The sequence below is a fragment of the Schistocerca cancellata genome, chromosome 10, assembly GCF_023864275.1.
Source record: "Schistocerca cancellata isolate TAMUIC-IGC-003103 chromosome 10, iqSchCanc2.1, whole genome shotgun sequence".
Classification (NCBI taxonomy): Eukaryota; Metazoa; Arthropoda; class Insecta; order Orthoptera; family Acrididae; genus Schistocerca; species Schistocerca cancellata.
Window position 1 is genome coordinate 134337413 of NC_064635.1, and position 21203 is coordinate 134358615.

Here is a 21203-nt window from a genome sequence, read left to right on the forward strand (position 1 = left end):
CTTCTTTGTTTTCTTCTTTACCTTGGGTAATTGTTCTACTGGGAACAAGGGACCGATGACCTCGCAGTTTGGTCCCCCCCCTCCCGGCCCCTTTTAAACCAACCAACCCTTTCATGACATTTTGTTAGGCTTATTTGTATTGTTACTATGAAAGGAATCACAGAGTGGTGTCATTGCACGCATTTTGTGTCTCACACTGACAGGATAAAAATGTAAACATAATTAATATCCAGTAATAAAATTTCAAGAAAATGTGTGTCTAGATAACATGTTTAAGTGATTAACATTGCAAGATCATGAACATGAAACGCAGGTACATTAATAACCGATGTAACTGCCAAGATGTTGAATGCAAATGTGCATGCATTGTGTTGTACAGATGCTGGATGTCACTTTGTAGGATGGAGTGCCATGTCTGTTGCATTTGTTCGGTCAATACAGAGACAGTTAATGCTGTTTGTGAATGACGCTGGAGTTGTCATCCAATGCTGTCCCATATGTGTTGATTGGAGGCAATTCTGGTGATTGAGCAGGCAAAGGAAACGTGTGAACACTCTATAGATTATGTTATAGCGGTATGTGGGTGAATGTTCCTCTTGGGGGGGGGGGGGGGGACCAACAATGGAATGCTGTTACAAATGGCAGCACAACATGTCGAATCATCAGACTGACGTACAAATTTGCAGTCGGGGCACATGGTATAACCATTGGAGTGCACCTGCCATCATATGAAATCGCACCCCACACGATAACTCCAGGTGTAGGTCCCATGTGCCTAATACACAGACAGGTTGGTTGCAAACCCTGGACTGGGCTGCTTCTAACCAACACACAGCCAACACTGGCGCTGAGGCTGAACCAGCTTTCATCCCAAAATAAAAGAGGCCTCCACCCTACCCTCCAATAAGCTCTCACTTGACACCACACAAGTCACAGATAGCAATGGTTTGGGGTCAGTGGATTACATGCTACAGGGCTTCTGGCTCAGAGCTGTCCTTGAAGTACCCAATTTGTAACAGTTTGTTGGGTATCTGTGGTGCCAATGGCTGCTCAGATTGCTGCTGCAGATGCTGTATTTTGCTCGGTAGAGTCATGTGGCTATCCAGAGCCCAGTCTTTGTTTGACCAAACATTCTCCTGACTACAGCTGCCAGCAATTGTGTACAGTGGCTACATTCCTGCAAGTCTTTCTGCATTATTGCAGAAGGAATATCCAGTTTCTTGTAGCCCTTTTACATGTCCTTCGTCATCTTAAAGGCAGTCTTGACTAACATCATCTCACCACATTCAGTCTCAAAGGTAACTATTTCTCACAAATGTTACAGCAGGTATTTAAAGCAAACATGATTTGCATCCTCATGATGGCGCTACTAGTGCCACTCCTATGCAGCTGACGTGAAATTTTAATAGACATCATCTTTCAGATGTAGAAACAAGCCTACATATTTTTGTTTGTCACAAAACTACACTACCCTCACTAATTTCAATACACCCTGATATTTAAGATTTACAACACAAATAAAATGTTATTCCTGACAAAATATAATTATATTAACTTCCACATATGTAATATAATCACAATCATTATATTTTACGTTCATCAAAGTTTCCTCCTTTGGATTTAATGATTGCCTCACAAACTTGAGGCATGCGGTCAATCAGTTTTTGTAGGTATCTTGAATCTATATGATTCCACACATCCTAAACAATATTCCAGAGGCATTCCTTGCTGGATATATTAACTTCCCTGATACGTCTGTCCTCATCATACCAGACGATTTCAATGGGATTACAATCGGGGCTTTGGGATGGCTATACCATTTCATTCAGTACTTTCTGTTTTTCCTTTGATGCAGTGTAGTTCATACAGTATGCCGACCGATGTTCATTATCCTGTTGTAAGGTGAATCCTTTCCCTAATAAGCACAATGCACTTCGTATTGCATGATACTGATGTATACGGTGGTACTGCTTCTGATCCATACTTCCTTCTACGAGGGCGGTTCAGAAAGTAACCTCCGATCGGTCACAGTGCGGGTTGTGGGGGGAGTAGCGACGCCATCTGTGCGTTCACGCACTCAACAGGTCAGTCGGCATCAAGCCGTGGTCGAGTGAACGTCGTACCTGCGCTAGTTTAGTTTTTGTGGCAGTTTGAAATGTGTGCTGCAATAGAAAACCCTGCCAAATGTGAAGTGCGTGCTGTCATAAGTTTTTTTACAGCCAAAGGATATTCTGCAGCAGCTATTCATCGTGAGCTTTGTGCCGTGTACGGACCAAGAGTTATGAGTGAAGGAGTTGTCCGTGAATGGGTACGTTTATTTAAAAGTGGACGAGAAAACGTTCATGATGAAGAGAGGAGTGGTAGACCATCATTGGTGACTGACGAACTCGTTCAGACAGTTGATGCAAAAGTTCGTGAAAATCGACGTTTCTCAATGTCGGAGTTGTCTACTGGTTTTCCACAGATTTCTAAGACTCTCTTGTACGAGATAGTGACAGCAAGATTGGGTTACCGTAAGTTCTGTGCACGATGGGTGCCCAAAATTCTTACCGACCACCACAAAACTCAAAGAATGGCCTCTGCATTAGACTTTCTGTCACGTTATGAGGACGAAGGAGAACCATTGTTAAACAGAATCGTGACCGGTGACGAAACCTGGATTAAGTACGTGAACCCTGAGACAAAAGAACAATCAAAGATGTGAGCACATTCAAATTCGCCTACCAAACCAAGAAAAGCCTCGCAAGATTTTTCTGCCAGAAAACTGATGGCAACGGTGTTTTGGGATGCCAAAGGGGTGTTGGTTGAATTCATGGAACGTGGTACGACCATTAATCAAGACGTGTACTTTGAAACAATAAAAAAGTTACGATGGGCTATACAGAACAAACGCCGTGGTATGCTGACTTCCGGTATCGTTTTTTTGCACGATAACGCCCGTCCTCACTCTGCTCGCAGAACAGCGGCCCTTCTTGAGTCCTTCAAGTGGGACGTTATCAACCATCCACCTTACAGCCCAGACCTGGCACCAAGTGATTATCACCTCTTCATGCATTTGAAGAAATGGCTCGGGTCACAGCGGTTTGATGACGACGAAGAGCTCAAAGATGCGGTCACAGGCTGGCTCCAGGCACAAGCGGGTGATTTTTATGCAGAAGGAATTTCAAAGCTTGTGAAGAGATACGATAAGTGCCTCAATCGCTATGGAGACTATGTAGAAAAATAGTGCAAAGATGTAGTTGTAAGATGTATATATTAAAATATTTTTATTTAACTTGGTGTATTTTTTTAAATCAACTGGAGGTTACTTTCTGAACGGCCCTCGTATTTTCACAATGTCGCCAACTCTATCTCCAGCAAAACATCCCCAAACCATAATAGAAGCTCCACTGTGTTTAACTGTAGGTAGAACACCCTGCTGGGCTACCATTTCCCCTACAAATCGCCGAATAAATATTCTCCTTGTGGTTCTAAAAATCTCGAACTTCTATTCACTGGTGAATAACACCTTTGTCCACTCTTCCGAAGTCCAAGTATGATGTTTTCTAGCCCATTCAAGTCTCTTCCGCTTATTTATTGGCCTTAGAAGAGGTTTTCTTGCTGTGGCACATCCTTTCAAGCTGGCTTCAGTTAGTCTCCTTTTTACTGTTGCAAGAGATATTGTTGTCATGTTCATTTCTACCAATTCTGCACGAATTTGGGGCTCTGTTTTGATTCTATTTCTCTTACTGGTAATTATGATATTTTTACGAAGTCGTCCGGGTCGTGGTATGTCCTTATTGCTACCTGTTGTCTCCTGCACTCCCCCTATAGACAAACTATACTGTTTCGCGATTTGGCAAATAGATGAACCTGCTTGGGTAAGTGCTATAATTGCAGCACATTTTTTTACGGATATCTCCACACGTGGAGCAATACTAGCGATGTCCACACGTCAGTGTCACGAAGGAACTGAGGTGCAGGAACCACATGTTATGTGTCGTAGCAATGCTTGCTGTTCACTGCATATACCACATCACAACAGGGAACAACTCAGGTGCACCAAATGCAGTGTCTGTCGGCAAATAGGTAAACAAACATATCAGATAGGTACATAATGTTTATGTACACAACATTTTTTGTTGGATACTATTGTATCTCGATGACCACAAACAAAAATCATGGCGTGTACAACTGTTGTACTATTCCTTTGCTTCCTCAACTGTACCCACAGTATTAGGCCTTATCTACAGAGAACTAGATGTCATTTATTGGGTGTATTGAAATTAATGACCACTTCTTGGTGTTGCGAATTTTTTTCTTTCAGTGTAGTAACTCATATGCAAACCGTTTTCCTCCTTTCTCATGGGATGTACCATTTTTATTGACTATTGGTAAGTTTGTATACATTTGCAGTGGAAAGTTGTCCATAAATTCTTAATTTTTTTTCTTTGCTCCCATAGCACTATGACCATATTTTTTGGCAAGCTGTCCCAGGTTATTATTTTTTTATCGATTATCTTAGTTGTCAGTCATTCTATGTCCCACAGTTTACGTGAATTATGATAGTATTTTATTCAACTTCAGCAACTGTAGCCGTATATAATGAAATAATAAGCAACCAATTGCATACAAGAAATTTAATTTTTTTACCAGTTTTGGGAACGTAGTGCCCTTCTTCAGAACTTTATGCCTATTGTATTATTTTCAAGTGTCAATAATAAAGTGCATACAGCAGAACGCCATGGTCATATAGTTCACTCACTTTATTATTGACATTCTAAAATAATGCGGTAGGTTTAACCTTCTGAAGAAGGGCACTAAGTGCCCAAAATTGATAAGAAATTAAATTTCTTTTACGCAACTGGTTGCTTGTTATTTCATTACAGGGCTATTACAAATGATTGAAGCGATTTCATAAATTCACTGCAGCTCCATTCATTGACATATGGTGACGACACATTACAGATATGTAGAAAAACTCATAAAGTTTTGTTCAGCTGAAGCCGCACTTCAGCTTACTGCCGCCAGAGCGCTCGAGAGCCCAGTGAGACAAAATGGCGACAGGAGCCGAGAAAGCGTATGTCGTGCTTGAAATGCACTCACATCAGTCAGTCATAACAGTGCAACGACACTTCTTACGGAAAAGTCTAAAGCAGAAGCCTTACCGTTTACAATCGCTACAAGCCCTGACGCCCGATGACAAAGTCAAACGCTTTCAGTTTTCGGCGCGGTTGCAACAGCTCATGAAAGAGGATGCATTCAGTGCAAAACTTGTTTTCAGTGATGAAGCAACATTTTTTCTTAATGGTGAAGTGAACAGACACAATGTGTGAATCTGGGCGGTAGAGAATCCTCACGCATTCATGCAGCAGATTCGCAATTCACCAAAAGTTAACGTGTTTTGAGCAATCTCACGGTTTAAAGTTTACGGCCCCTTTTTCTTCTGCGAAAAAAAACGTTACAGGGCACGTGTATCTGGACATGCTGGAAAATTGGCTCATGCCACAACTGGAGACTGACAGCGCCGACTTCATCTTTCAACAGGATGGTGCTCCACCGCACTTCCATCATGATGTTCGGCATTTCTTAAACAGGAGATTGGAAATCCGATGGATCGGTCGTGGTGGAGATCATGATCAGCAATTCATGTCATGGCCTCCACGCTCTCCCGACTTAACCCCATGCGATTTCTTTCTGTGGGGTTATGTGAAAGATTCAGTGTTTAAACCTCCTCTACCAAGAAACGTGCCAGAACTGCGAGCTCGCATCGACGATGCTTTCGAACTCATTGATGGGGGCATGCTGCGCCGAGTGTGGGAGGAACTTGATTATCGGCTTGAATCACTAAAGGGGCACATATCGAACATTTGTGAATGCCTAAAAAAACTTTTTGAGTTTTTGTATGTGTGTGCAAAGCATTGTGAAAACATTTCAAATAATAAAGTTATTGTAGAGATGTCAAATCGCTTCAATCATTTGTAATAACCTTGTATAATTATGATGATCTTGAATAAATTGCTTTGTCAATTGTCCACTTCGCATCACACGTGAAAGCTCCACAGTCTGGCGACAGCTGGTGATGAGGTGTAACACATTGTTTCTTGCTGGCAACTGGGTAGCTCGGACAGGCAACAATTTGCGAAGACTGTGCTGCAGTGCCACCTGAGGCTCGTTTTGTATCAGCCTAGTCGAATTGCTCCATGTAGCATGCACCATGCTGGGTTGTTGCCTCAGTGCAATTGTGCTTTAAGTGTTGAACACAGCTCTTATCACAAGTGGAACTATTTTACATTAATCTTTTCCTCCTCGTAATATTTTTCCTGGTGATGTTAGGATATCAAGGTACTTGTAGACAACAATGTGAGGTTACGGCAGATGAGCGTGTAATAAGCACTGGAAGATGGAATTCTAATTCTGGAACTGCTCGAAATAATGATTCCAAGTTAATTTGTTGTAGGCTACAGTGTGTCTGCTTAATAGAAATTGTGACTTAAGAAAGTTTTGTTGAAGTTGTTACATAGGTTCTTTTTGAAATGCAGATCACAAATTCCCTATGGCAACGGCAACTTCTGTACTGCTGCTGCTGCTGCTGCTGGTGGTGGCATGTCGGTGCCAGTCGGAGTCCAGTTTTGAGGAGCCATTGCACAGCGATGTGGCTCTCTCAGAGCTGGAACGTGAGGGGAGAGACCAGTACCGTCAGGCTGTGGAGAGGATATCCATGCCGCAGTCCGGGACCTGCTGGAAGCAAGCTGTTGCCGCCCTTCAGGACGGCTGCCGGCAGCTCGACGAGAAGGTATGGCAGTCTGCTGGGGGTGACAGTTGGCAAAAGTGAACTTAACCAATAGTAGGATGGCAACAAATAAAGGTTGTGATGTTCCCGTTACCTGATAGGGTACCCTGTAAATTGTGGAAACTGGACCTCTGATAGACACCTTTATAAATGGTGTCTGAGTAACAAGAGTTCATTTTGTTTGGCACACTGTTTACAGGAAATTTGCGCCATCTCCGTTGGCACAGCTGTGTTTTGTGTTGAACTTATGTTTAAGAAGTTCCTAACCAGTGCAGACTAGGTCTGAAGGAGAACCCTCAATCTTTGTTGCTTCCTATTACCTACTGGTGTGATTTCCTGCTGGTTTTTGTTGTGAATATGAACTGTGAACTCTCTCTGACAGGTTGTTTTTGTTAATATCCAGCAGAATTTTGCTCAGCTGTTGAGACTTTTCCTATTTAAGATCTTTTATTTTCAGCATTAACATAACACAATTCAGATATGAAAAAAATATCTTTGGTGAATAGTTTGTTGCTTTATTTCTTAACTTCTTGTTCATTTTGTTGGATAGGTACGATTTTGTAAGCTTATGATTTCAGATGGTTAACTCAAAATGTCACGTTCGCAATTCCTTTTAATAATACAAATGGTGTGCTTTGAATATAATTGCAAAATTGTGCTTACCTTCCGTGCATCAAGATAACTTGCTTAAGAAATACTTGAGTGAATATTCATGAATTCTCTAGGGTTTATATTTTCAACTGGGAAATGTGGGAGTTTTTTCATCTGGGAAATGCCAGGAATTTTTTAGAACTCTGGGAATTTTTCATTGTTTCAGTGTACAGTTAAATTTCTCTAATTTTGACTGGCAAGAACTGGTACTCTAACAAAGAATTTAACTTGAGCTCACTAATGCAGAATAATACGATAGCAATAAAACATAAATGAGAGGATAACACCAAAATAAAATTTAACAATGTAGGAAAGGATAGATTGCTACTTATCATATAGAAGACATATCAAGCGGCAGACAGGCATGATTAAAAGACATTCACATATAGCTTTTGGTCACAGCCTTCATCAGTAAAGACACACACACACACACACACACACACACACGCACACACACACACACACACTCACAATGAATGTGAGTGTCTTTTAATCGTGCCTGTCTGCAACTTGACATGTCTTTTTTTTACAGTAATTAGCAATCTATCTTTTCCTACATTGTTGATATTCCTACCTGGAGTTTCCATTGTTTGAAAATAATTTAAGTTGCATAGAAAATGTGCCATGTGCAACAAAAAACCACAGTGCACAAACAAGCATCTGCTGAGAGCAATATGTGTCAAAGGCTTTAGGATGAAGACTTCGTAACTACAACTGCTTTCGATGAGCATGACATCACAACTGTTGACATTTCTAGCAGGTAGTGATAAAATATTGCAAATGATGGTTCAAGAATAATTTCCTTTTACGCAAGATTAATTATGTTACGTGTGGGAATGTGTGATGAAAATTTTGGGCCCAGAAGCCCAGCTGTTTATGTCATTATTTAAAATTTGACTGCCACATTTGTGTTTGATATATCTTATAGGGTTAGACATGACAAAAGTGACAAAGCTTCAAAGTTGCTTTTCATATTTATCTTAGTTCTTTCTACTATGTCCTGCTATTAGTGTATGTATTGAGGAGGAGGAGGAGGGGGGGGGCATGCCAAGTGTGGTCTCACCACGCATGTGGGCTTGAATCGGCTGCCAGTATGCACAGAGCAGCATATGGCGTGCCGTAAGCGCTGGGCTACTTGTAACGCTTGCCAGGAGGAGGCCACATCGCCTCTGTGTGTTGTTCACCATAGGTCACATAGAATGTGGACAGTTTGTGACTGCAGTGCTTGTGACTTTCCCAAGTTGCGCGTTAAGTGTTTTCCACCAAGTGCTCCAGCTACAGGGTGACAAAGCTGGTGCAGTGACGTTATTCAATCCTCAAACCTATGAAAGTTTAGGCTTGCTGTCGTTGACAACAGTCATGCAGAAGCTGATAAGCTGTAACAAACAGAACATTGCACCGATGGGACAATGTACAGTATTTGCCTCTTACAAGTGAGTAGTTTGTTCCATTACATTTTTATTGGTTGCTGATGCCAGTTTCGAGAACTTGATTGGGATGGATGGATTTCAGGCACTTGGATTTTCTTTCACCGACGCTGTTCACCGTGTGTCCAGTCAGGTACCGTATCCTCAATTGGAAACACTGTGTGAGGAGTTTTTGGACTTGTTATTTGGAAGGTATAGGGTGTGCTACAAATTTTTCTGCTCATATTGTTTTGAAATCCACAGCTCGGCCTCGTTTTTGTTGTGGGTGTCCTATTCCTGTTGCCCTGAGACGTCAAGTGAAAGCAGAATTGTTTGGACTTCAATCTCTAGAGGTAGTGCAGTGTGCTATGGCTAGTGAATGGTTGTCTCTGCTGGCTGTAGTTCGGAAACTGTCAGGGAAACTTTGCCTCTGTGCTGATTTCGGAGTTACTGTCAACATGCAGTCAATCATGAATATGTATCCTACCCCACACCAGGAGGAACTGTTGGAGAAAGTATCGAGTGGCCTGTACTTTCTAAAATTGATTTGCCTGAAGTGCATCTGCAGATTCCTGTGGATAAAGAGTCGTGGTGGGTTCTGGTTTTGAATACTCCATTTGGTCTGTTTGGTTGCAAGTTAATTATCTGGATATTGTTGTCAGGGACTCTTCCATGGCCCATCACATGAAAAATTTGCTCACTTTGTGTTCTGTCTTATGGTCCGCAGACTTATGGTTTAATTTTGTGAAATCTCAGTGTTTTCAACTTTGTATTGTTTATTTCAGGTTTGAGGTCTCATGGGATGGAATTTGCCCTCAGCCAGACCACATCTCTGCTGTCACATCTATGTCTTGCCCCTTGTCCATGGAGCAGCTTCGGGCCTTCCAGGAAGGCAGCCTACTACCATAAATTCCTGCTGGGGTCTGCTGCGTTGGCTCAGCCATTGCATGCCTTGTTGTGCAAGAATGTATCTTTTTGCCGGAGCCCGGATTGTGTACGTGCTTTTCAAGTGTTGAAATCCACAATAATCTTGGCCTCTTGTTTAGCTATGTTCTCTCTGAATCAGCACATCTTTTTGGCAACTGATGCCTGACAGTATGGCCTTGGCGCTGTCTAGTGCACCAATATGTTGTTGGCTCTGAACAACCTGTTGTTTTTGGCTTTAAATCTCTCTCCCTGTGGCCCAGAAGCATTACTCTCCGGTGGAAAAAGAGGCTCTTGCCATGATCTATGCTCTTCAGGAATTTCAAGTTTTTGTGTGGCTCCAAGTTTCGCTTCATTACTGACTATAAATCCTTGGTTTCCTTGCCTGACAAGGCAGCACACTGCCTACAAAGCTGGGCACTGTTCTCATCTTGCTACAATTATGAAGTCTATTTTTGACCAACATCTAAACATGCCAGTGCAGACACCTTTGTCCGCGCCTTCCCTAGTCATGTGAACAGCCATCTGATGATGAACTTGCCAGTTCGAAACCGGTAACGGCACTATTTACCCAAATAAATAGTAGTATTAATAGTGGCTGGTTGCTGTTTTCTTCTTTATAAGAATTAACGTACATTAATATAAATCACAAATTTTAAAATACTTAATATTTAAAAGCGCAGTTAAATTACTGCTGTTGGTTGGTATATAGCTCAGCTGAGAGGAAAGAAAAGTCATTGTGATGGTATGCTGTCCCCCCCCATAATTTATTAAAATTTTCTTGACACCATCTTCCTCCTCACACTTGGGATTCTCAGGCATTTTTTTTCCAAGTTTCAGTAGCTACCAGGAGTATATTTTTGCAGGCACCCATGTTGTTAATACTTAGCTGTACAGAGTGAAATAGGAGGGTGGAGGGAGAAGTTTGCTTAAAAAAAATAGTATGTAACATTTTGTTGTTACAAAACTGAATGAATTTCTTCGTACACTCTGCATAGGTTACAGTCATTTGTTCAACGATATTTCATTTTCATTTCCTTCCAAAAATTGCTTTTAATTCAACATAATAAAAAGACTGCTAAACTTTTAACTTTTGGACAAAGACTCTTGACTGTTGGACTACAACTGCATCTGACATAAGCAGCAATCTGGTGGTTGTTGGAGGGAGGGGGGGGCATGGGGTGGTGAGATGGGGGAACAGCAGAGTAGGGGTGGGGGAAGGTGATGTGCTGCTGTGAAAGCGAGCAGGACTATGGTGAAGACAGGACAGGGCTGCTAGGTGCAGAGTTGGGCTGTGCTGAGGAGAGGAGAGATGTAGAAAAGCTAGTGTTGGTAGGAAAGATCCAGAACTGTGCATGTGCAAACTCTCACTATAACACGTCCTTTGTTCTAGTAACATCTGTACAACAATTGACCATATTGTTGGCTTTGTAGGTTAGATAAAATGCAGCTTTTCGCAGTGAATAAGCCATCATATGGCGTCTGCTGCTTGCCCGGTTTGGAATATTTTATTTTATGTAACTTGGCAGCCACAGTTCCTTCATGTCACCAGTTATTGGTTAACATAAATGAGGGAAGCTGTGTGTGCCATCCATCTACAGATCTCGTGAACTGTTTATCATTTTAATGCTTTATGTATCATGTTTTCTTAACCCTCCAGCAGAAAGCCAGTGTGCAGTATCCCCACAGACTGTACTTTCGTGTATAACACTGATATGGAAACATGGGCACTGCTGAGGTTGTGAATAGCTGTCAGTTGCATTTACCCAAGTGCGCTCCATGCGTTTTCCTCATTTGTGAACTGGAAGTTGACAGGTAAACATCTTCGTTCTCTCTGTTGGGGTTTACTGCACCCCACCTTTCCATGCTTGTTGCCTGGATTTTGAACACTGCTGTGCCAGACGTAAGAAACACGTGCTTTGTAGACCTGTAATACTGTATCATAATACATTATTACAACTTTCTCATGTAAATAACAGTTGTTGTTTTATAACTGGGCCACTGGTATTTGTCTGTTGTATTATATTATAATTATTTAATTATAGTGTATTGCTATTTGCATATTATACAAGGTGTACAACTTTACTTCCGCCGTTTTTTCCCCAACATTTGAGGCTTTAATGAAACAAATTGGTTACACATGTATCATGCAAAGTATTTTCCATTGCTGGCCACTACTTTCTCCCATCTTTCGGGCAGTGTACGAATCCCGCGTTGAAAAAATTGTTCATCTTTCAAAGCGATCCACGAGTCGATCCAATTTCCGACTTCTTCATGAGATCGGAAGTGTTGGTCAGTCAGGCCATGCGCCATTGATGTAAACAGGTGATAGTCAGAGGGAGCAATGTCTGGAGAATACGGCGGGTGGAGTAGGACTTCCCATTTTGACGTTTCCAAGTACGTTTGGGCCTCTTTTGCAACGTGGGGTCGAGCATTGTCATGCTGCAAACTCACTTTATCATGCTTCTCGCTGTATTGCAGCCGTTTGTCTTTTAATGCTCTGCAAAGATACATTAATTACGTTCGATAACGAGCTCTTGTGATTGTTTCACTTGGTTTTAACACCTCATAGTACACGATGCCGAGCTGGTCCCACCAAATGCAGAGCATGATCTTGGAGCCGTGAATATTCGGTTTGTTCACTGACGTGGAAGCATGGCCGGGATATCCCCATGATTTTTTGTGTTCAGGCTTATCGTCCCCGGTCACAATGCGATGCAGAAATACCTTCCTCTGACGCAACTGTTCACGAACACACAAACTCCGTTCAATGTCTCTTGGTTTCAGTTCAAGCGGGACCAAGTTCCTTCTTTCTGAATCATGCCCATAGCCTTGAGGTGTTTTGAAATGGCTTGTTATGTCACTCCCACCAATCGTGCCTATTCTTCTTGAGTTTGATGCGAGTCTTCACTCAGCAATTCTGCATCTTCGAAAACATTCTCTCTTCCACTACTATGCTGGACTACGATGTTAAAATCACCATTCTTGAAGCATTGAAACCACTCACAACACATTATTTTACTGAAAGCGTCCTTACCATACGTACTTAAGAGCATTTTATGAGACTCAGCCTCTGTTTTCTTCACATTGAAACAAAATAGTAACACCTCCCCCAAATTACGAGAATTAGGCTAGTAAACTGACATTTTCAATCAAGAACAACTTTATGATGCAGAAACAAATCGACTAATGTTTGAATGAGGTCCAAGCTAACTGCCTGATATATGCGATCTGTTTCTTTTGACCGCTATTTACCGTTGTCGCCACCTATCGGCAGATGGCGGAAGCAAAGTTGTACACCTTGTATCATATTTTAGATGTCATTATATGGATGGGAAAGTGCTAGGCTGAAGGAGCTACTGCAAAATTTGGAGAAAGAGGAGGGGGAAGCCAAGAATGTGGAGGATCACAAACTGCACCAGCTGCTACCTGTTAATGATAGGGGTGAGGAGAGAGTGAACAAGACACTCAAATGAGGATGCCACCGATGGCAAAATTGACAGTCATTTCAAATTTGATGACTTCTGTCTCGGAAAGGATGGTGTCACCAAGTGGCCCTCCAGGGGGCCCACAACTCTTTTGTGGATACGTGCATGGCAAGCACAGGACCCCGAGCTCATGCAGGTCTCTTCCCTTTCCTGGTTGCATACCTTCCCGTTCCCTTTCCCTTCCCCTTCTCCCTCTGTTTGGGAATATGTTTAGCGCCTAGCTCCTGAGACGGATACTTGTGAACAAATGAAGTGGTTCTCTTCTTTTATCTCTACACTATCAAGTATCTGTCCTTACTTTGTCCTGCTCTTTCCTTGATTCTTCTCTTTACATTCTTCTCCATTGCGGCGTTTGAGAATTCTTCTTTTCTTTCCTTTTCCTTGTTCCTCTCTTTTTCTTTCTTTCCTTTCCGTGCATGTCTGAAGGCCGAACCACGCGTAGCCGGTGATGGGGTAATGCAATAATTCCCCGCCACAGATAGACAAGTAGGACACGTACATACGCCCTGGTAAAGGCCAAGCCCAGGGAGGGGTGATTACCTGAGCTGGTACCTTCCAAAGGTGCCGATTGGTCCCTCCGTCCGTTTCTCGGAAGGTGTGACCTGAAGTGTGCACATTCACCTGAGGCGGGAGTGCCCTCAGAGAGGGCCCCCATTGGGCAGGAGCATGCCATCGGAGATGCCAGTAATCGTGGAGGATACTTCTGCAATGGTTTTTTTCTGGTTCTACAACTTCTGCCCACAGGAGAAAGCTAGATGAATCTCAGCCACAGAAAATTCTTCCATCAGTGCCAAAGTTCCTAGTTGTTCCTCAGTTTGACAAAGATCTAGACTTCTCAACAGTAGAGCCTTTCATTGTTTAGAAAGTTGTCGACACAATTGCAGGTTCTGTAAAGTCTTGTTCCTGGTTACGAAATGGCACCTTGTTGTTAGAAACAGATGGTGCCCTCCAGGCACAAAAATTGCTTCGAACTACACTGCTACACACCTTCCCTGTCCGGGTGGAAGCGCATTGTATTTTAATTTCTTCACGTGGGGTGGTTTATTATACAAGATCACTCAATGGATTATCAAAAAGAGGGCATTCAGAAAGACCTGTCTGATCAGGAAGTAATGGCTGTACATTTTAGTAATGAAACAGGTTGAAAAGGAATTGGTACCAACCTGCAATCTCTTCTTGACATTTGACAGAGTTCAACTTCCATCAAGCATTAAAGCGGGCTATGAGATAATTTCAGTTCACCCTTACGTCCCCCATCCTACGTGTTGCTATCAGTGTCAGAGGTTTAATCATACTAGCCAATTGTGTTCCAGTATGGCCAAATGCATTACCTGTGGCAAGGATGCCCAGGAGGGTGGGTTCACCCCCATCCCCTCATTGCATCAACTGTGTGGGCGACCACGCTGATTCCTCTAGATATTTCCCTATTTTTAAAGAGGAACGAATTATTCAGGAAATCTGAGTGACAGAAAAGTAGAAAGCCCACTGTGCACCTGACGGGTAAATACTGCACCATCTTCACCTCTCCTTGACCTACTAAAGAGGTCTTCATACATCCATATTTAAATTGGATGATGATAGGACATCAGCTGGTATAATTTTTATTAAAAATGAAACTCCTCCAGCTGTACTTAAGATTTCATATTTACTGCCCGCCATCCATGTGGAGCACGTATTGGTCTCACCGTGGACGTCTAATACTCAGCTGCACACAATTGATATCATCAAAGTGTATGGACCTGAAGATGGTGTTGACGCAATGTCTAAACTAGTAGTCAAATAAATATGAAATCTTAAGCAGAGGATGCCTCATTTATTTACAGTGACTGCTTCAAGACCACCTTTGGTGTCGGGAGTGCCTATATTATTGACGACACCGCTGTTATATTTCGGCTTTCTGACCAGTGTTCGGTATTTATTGCGGAGCTTTACGCTGTTCTCCATACTGTCCAATACATGTGTCGCCATCAGTGGATACAGTATATTATATGCGTGGATTCACTCGGGTCTCTTCTCAACTTCCAAGCTCTGTATCCTGTCCATACTTGGGTTCACTGGATTCAGCACTGCCTCCACATGCTCCACTTGGGATGGCATCTCTGTGGCATTCCTCTGGGTCCCAGGGAATGTTGGTATATGTGGAAACAAGGCATCCAATATAGTGGCAAAGGCTGCTTGCTGTCTCTCTTCCTTGGCTACTATTCGCATGGTTCTCTTTGCTGATCTAAAGAGTGTTTTATATCGATGTGTTGCTCTTTTATGGCACACACATTGGTCTGCACTTCAAGATGATAAATTACGGGACATAAAGCCTCTTCCGTGTGCTTGGACCTCTTCCATCCGGCCTCGGTGTCGGGAGGAGGTAATTCTAACTAGACTCTATATTGGGCACTGCCTTTTTAGCCATCAACATCTTTTAAGTGACGATCCTCCCCCGCTTTGTCCCCACTGCTCTCAATCGTGGACGGTGAGTCACCTTTTACTTCAGTGCCCCTTTTTAACCCACTACATGCTCTTTTACAGCTGTTGCCTGATATATCTTCCCTTTTAGCAGATGATGCGTACTCAGCCAATTGCATCCTTGAGTTGATAAACGTTTTGGGGAAAACATCCCCCCCCCCCCCCCCTTCAATAGCTCAATAGCACTTTCCTAAGATTTCCTTCCGTTTTTAGTTTCCCTCTTTCTTGAGTTTCGCTCCCATTGCTGCTGGTTTAAATTCCTGTCTTTATCCTTCACTAAGCCACAAAATGGACACTTATGACCGTAGCTGTTTTGTGCCCTAAAATCATAATTAATATAAACAACAACAAAGGAGGGGGTCACCAAGTGGGTGAAGAATCCTCCAGGCCCGCAGAAGGCTAAGATTGGATCTTGGAACTTCATCAGAGAAGCTCCTGGACCAAAGAGAAACGCAAGGAATGCAAAGACTCACAAGGAAGCCCTTAGTCTTTTTGTTACTCCAGAGATTGGCCAGGTCATCATCAACTGCACCAACACGAAGAAAGACAAAAAACTACAAGACCAGGACAGGTAGCCTGTACGGGATGATGGACAAACCTGTGGCCATGGCTGTCCTCAGGCTTCTCTGTCTAATTTGTGTGGATCCGAAGCTGGACAAATGAACCTGGAAAGCTTCTGGGTCACCAATGAGACTGGTGTTGAGATATTCCCCCTGATGGTGGCCATGACTTGAGCTAGATTTCTCCTGCGTTGTGTGAGGTTTGATGATCTCTGTACCTGACTGCCATAGTGTGCCCAAGATAAACTTTGTCCAATCCGTGAAGTCTTCAACTAGTTCAACAAGAACTGCCAGAACAGTACATCCTCGGTAGCAATGTAACTCTCAACGAGAAACTGAAGAGTTTCTGGGCCAATGCTGTTTCATTCAATACATCCCACCAAAGTGGGCCCAAGTACGGCATAAAGATCTTCGTCATGTGCAACTTTGAGATTTTCTGCTCATGCTGCAAAGTGGCGTGCATCGGAAAGCAACCTGACAGTGCTTTCCACAACAGAAACTCCCCATCTGATGTGACTGAACACCTCAGAGCCAAGATATTTGGGTAGGGAAGAAACCTAATGATGGACAACTGGTACACCAGTGTTCCACTGGCCATTACACTCCTACCAAGCACAATATGAGCCTGGTTGGAACAGTTAGGAAAAACAAAAAAGAAATCCCTAAGGTTTCACTCAGACCACTATCCGCCCAGTCTGCAGCAGCATGTTCGGATTCAGAACCAGATTACCTTGGCGTCCTCCATTCCAAAAAAGGAGGTCGTGATTCTTCTCTCCACCTTCCACCGTAAGGCTCATATTGACAAATTGATTGGGGACAAGAAGCAGGCTCAGGTGATTACCTACTACAGTAAGACCAAAGGTAGTACCGACACCGTCGATCAGTTGTGCAGAACTTTCGACGTGAGCTGAACTTGCAGAAGATGGCCACTCGGATCTTCTTCTTGCTACTCAATGTCGCTGAAATCAATGCGCAAGTGATCTACATCTGTAACTCGCCTCAGGCAATCCTGCCATGTCCACAGTTCCTCAAAACCCTCGCCCTCACCCTTCTTTGAGGTTAGCTTTACAAACGTGAGCAGGCATTCAGACACCTTCCTAAACTGTTGCAGCAGCACCTCAAAAACTTCGTTCCTATTTGCAGCAGCCAAGTTGTGGCACCTCCTCTGCCAAAAAATGTGAAGAAGAATGCAAGGTGTGGGTTGTGAGGCTGCAAGGAGGACAGAAAGGCGAACTACGCGTGTCAAGCTTGCGATCAGTACATTTGTCTTGCCAAACATGTAACCTTCCTTTGTCTCGACTGCGTTCCTGAAGCTGAAGCACCTGCTACCTGACAGGCACAGATATAGAACTCGGATATTTGATGCATGTTGGGTTCACTATGTAAGTACTAATTTGTTCATTGTCAAACGTTATAAAGATAAAGAAGTTGCTCATTGTAAAATGTTATAAAGCTGTAATAAAGAGTGAAAAAGAAATGAAATGTAAAACAACAAGGTAGCAGAGGTCGTACACAGAAAATCAATAAGGCAGGATAGTTTTAGGCATTGGGATGTAGTGCTCCTCACTTGCCTGGCAAGTGTGCCAGATTGAAGGTTACAGATTCAATCTTTGTCCAGCTCGTCTCTGTCTCGCAAGCTAGTGCGCTGTGATTTAAGCTGTAAGAGTATGTATGCAGACTAAATGACTTAAGATAATTTAACACTAGCAATACCAACACATTTTCCATAACTTGTAATACTAAGTTTAGGGTACTTCATGCCTACCACACAAAAAAAAAATTTAAAAAAAATTGATGCAGAGTGCAGAATCTGAAAATATCTGTCAGCACAATCTTAGCAATACCCACGCATTTTCTGTAATGTGCACACTGAGGAGAAGGTACTTTATAACCATAAAAAAAATTCTTTACTGTTGCTGACTTTTATTCACAACATATGTTTTAAAGATACATAGATGTGTAAGAAGTGTCGAGAACCTGAAATATGAATGATATACTCACTACTAAGACATAAATTTTTGGGTTAAGGTTTATAGAAAAAAACAATTATGGAATCTGGTATGATAAATCATTAAAAACAACAAATATCTTTTTGGAAAATTTTGAAATATAAAGTAAATGACTAAACTACACTATTTTTGAAAGGTAGGTATAAAATACCCTCTCCCTTGATATTGCAAAGGTTAATTGTATACCATTTTGGGGGGGGGGGGGGAGACTTCGAAGTTGGGCTGGAGTTGAAGAAAGATCTTGCCACAACATGTAACCAGTTTTTTGAGAAAAGGACTGGCTGCAGTAAAATGTTCACTGTGCTCAGTTAGTGGAAGAAATCTAACAGGCTACATGACTTTCCACTCTCCATGCTGTTAATCAGTTTTTAATCAACTGCATCTTCCATAACTGCAATAAGAGATTGTACTGCCAGCCTCATGCCTGTGCCTGTACCTGTACCTGTACTTATCTCTGAATCATTCTCAGTGCCCTTCTCCATTTCATCCATATGTCTGTAGAAGAAACTGCCCATAGACTTGCATCTGATCCAAAGCTGTGCTGCATTCAAGCTTCTTGTGCTAACATTTTCTTAGCTTCCATATCAGCACATCACAACTATTTTTGTTGTTTCCATGACCTATAACATTGTCAGTTCTTCCCCAGATTTCTTCAACTGTATGACCTTCTGTTTCTTCTAGATTTGCCCTTTTATTTTCAATTTATATAATTACTAAAGTAATGAGCATAGGTATTACAATAATGTCCATCCTGTTAACATCAAATTTTTACTGAATGATTATTGGGACTGAGAGACACAGTAAAAGCAACAAATTAATAAAATCTCTTGTAGTAATTAATTGATTGAGAGAAAATTAGAAAATAATACGGTACCGTTAGAAGATATAGAAGTAGAGGGGATTGTTGTTGTTGTTGTTGTTGTTGTTACTTATGTGCTATGCAAATTGCATTGAGACCTGCAAACTGATTTTCTGAGCATTCCTGCTTACATGCAAGAGATTACCCAGAAGGCCTAATCTTGCCAGGCAAATAAACGAATAGAGAATTACAGAAATGATTTGATGTCCTATATTTTAATAATTGATATTCATTCTGGGCTTAAATGAAGCTGCATTTAAGATTGTTCCTTCAAGATGACCCAAGGAAAAAGTTAAATAAATTAAAAAACAACCAGTGTTCAACAGGTAATTATAATGGAGTATGTTCTGTTCTGCATTTGAGACTTTAATATCTAGTAAGCATAGCACAGTGTAGCGGACCCGCATGAATTCGGCAATACAAAAATAACATGTTGGCTTCACTGGTCCCCAGAAAGTGTTTGCAAACTCCATTGAGTTGGTGGAATTAGCAATATGTCGTGTTATGTCATGCAAAACATGCAGTTCAAGTTTCAGATTTTAATTGAACAAGGTTAAAAAATTAAATTTCATTGGGTCACTACAACATGATAAGTACATAAATACAGAGTATATAAAGCAAATCCCTGTGCTCAAGAAACTAAGCATATCTCTTTTGTGCTACTTGAGAACTGCCTAGTGACTACAGCAACATTTTGTTAATACTGTTCTGATATGTGAAACTTGTTTGGTACACATACTTTCATTCCTAAATACCTTGTAAGATATTTTCAGGCACGTCAGTTACAGCACAAGTAATATGGTGCCAATACGAGCCATCAGACAGCTGTTAAGTTAACTCATGGTCTTCATGTAAATGTACATTTAACAAGCCACATATTCTTACCCTGAGCCACACCGAATCTTCTCATTTATGTGGTTTGTGATTGATGAAATAAACAACATTTATAAAGAACACCAAACACAAGTCAAGAATGAACTTAATGTTGTTCACACGCCCTGAAATTGGTGATCAGAAAAGTATGCAGAGCTGTGACACATGCATTTTCAGTTTAGAATTAAAGTAAACTAGTTTTCTTCCAATAAACTACCCCTATCCTGTGCAGTGCAGGGTGTGGCTGTTAAATCTGGACACATTTAGATTTGAATTTCGTGCCACATTGTGATTGGTGTTCTTGAAAGCCATAGGCATCTAGTAAACACTCAGAACCTCAAAATGGCTTAGATGTTATGGACAAGTGTGGTGTACAACCGAAGAGTTGCGATTATCAATTCTTCACACTGGGCATTCGCCCACTGAAGTAGTTAAATTTTTCAAGTACCTGAGATCAACTGTTTACGATATTGTGGCCAAGTATAATGCTTTGGATAAGTGTGGGGAAGGTTCCGCTAACCCGACGAGGAAACCTCGTTTGAGGAAACGTGTGTCACATACTGCAGCAGTCATCCAAACGGCTCGGACACTGATTTCGGAGAACCCGAGGCAATCACTGAAGAAATTGACGCCAGTATTGAATGTCAGTGAGTGAACAATGTGTTGGATGGCAGAGGAGGACCTAATACGAGCCATTTAGTCCAAAACTGACTCTCGGATAATGTTGACATGTTCCAGTCAAAGGATTTCTGGCCCCCAAATAGCGCGGATTTGAATTCTCTCAAATAATATGTTTGGGGCATAGTCGAAAGAGTTACCAGTAAAATGAGACACCCTAGTGTTCCATCTCTATGCACTGCTATCGAAGCAGCATTTGTGAATATGTACAGCGCTGTTTTAAAGAGTGTGTGCAATCGGTTAAGAACAAGATTGGAGATGGTCATTGTGGCTGAAGAGGTTTACATCAAGTAATGTTACTCTTGAATGCTACCACTACTTATATTTAAAAGGAATTTCATTTTCATTTGTATTTTGTTTTAATAAATTTAGTTTAAAAAAAATAGTTTCATTTGTCTGGATTTAAGTGCCGCACCCTGTAGTGCTGTAGATTTACTTATAAATAAAAAAAGAACAGTGCAAAAATGCAGTTGTCTAAGATTGAAGTAGGCTATAGTGTTCGTACGGGCTCTGTAGGTGAATT

General features: G+C 41.8%; 1 protein-coding gene across 2 annotated transcripts in view; it reads left to right on the forward strand.

Annotated features, from left to right (window-relative positions):
* Positions 1-21203, forward strand: part of LOC126106361 (uncharacterized) — a 126381-nt gene that overhangs the window by 38237 nt on the left and 66941 nt on the right. For both annotated transcript variants that reach the window (XM_049912612.1, XM_049912613.1), the window contains exon 2: positions 6522-6775. In XM_049912612.1, the coding sequence (XP_049768569.1) occupies positions 6536-6775 (240 nt within the window). In that variant the 5' untranslated portion in view covers positions 6522-6535. The remainder of the gene's footprint in view (positions 1-6521; positions 6776-21203) is intronic.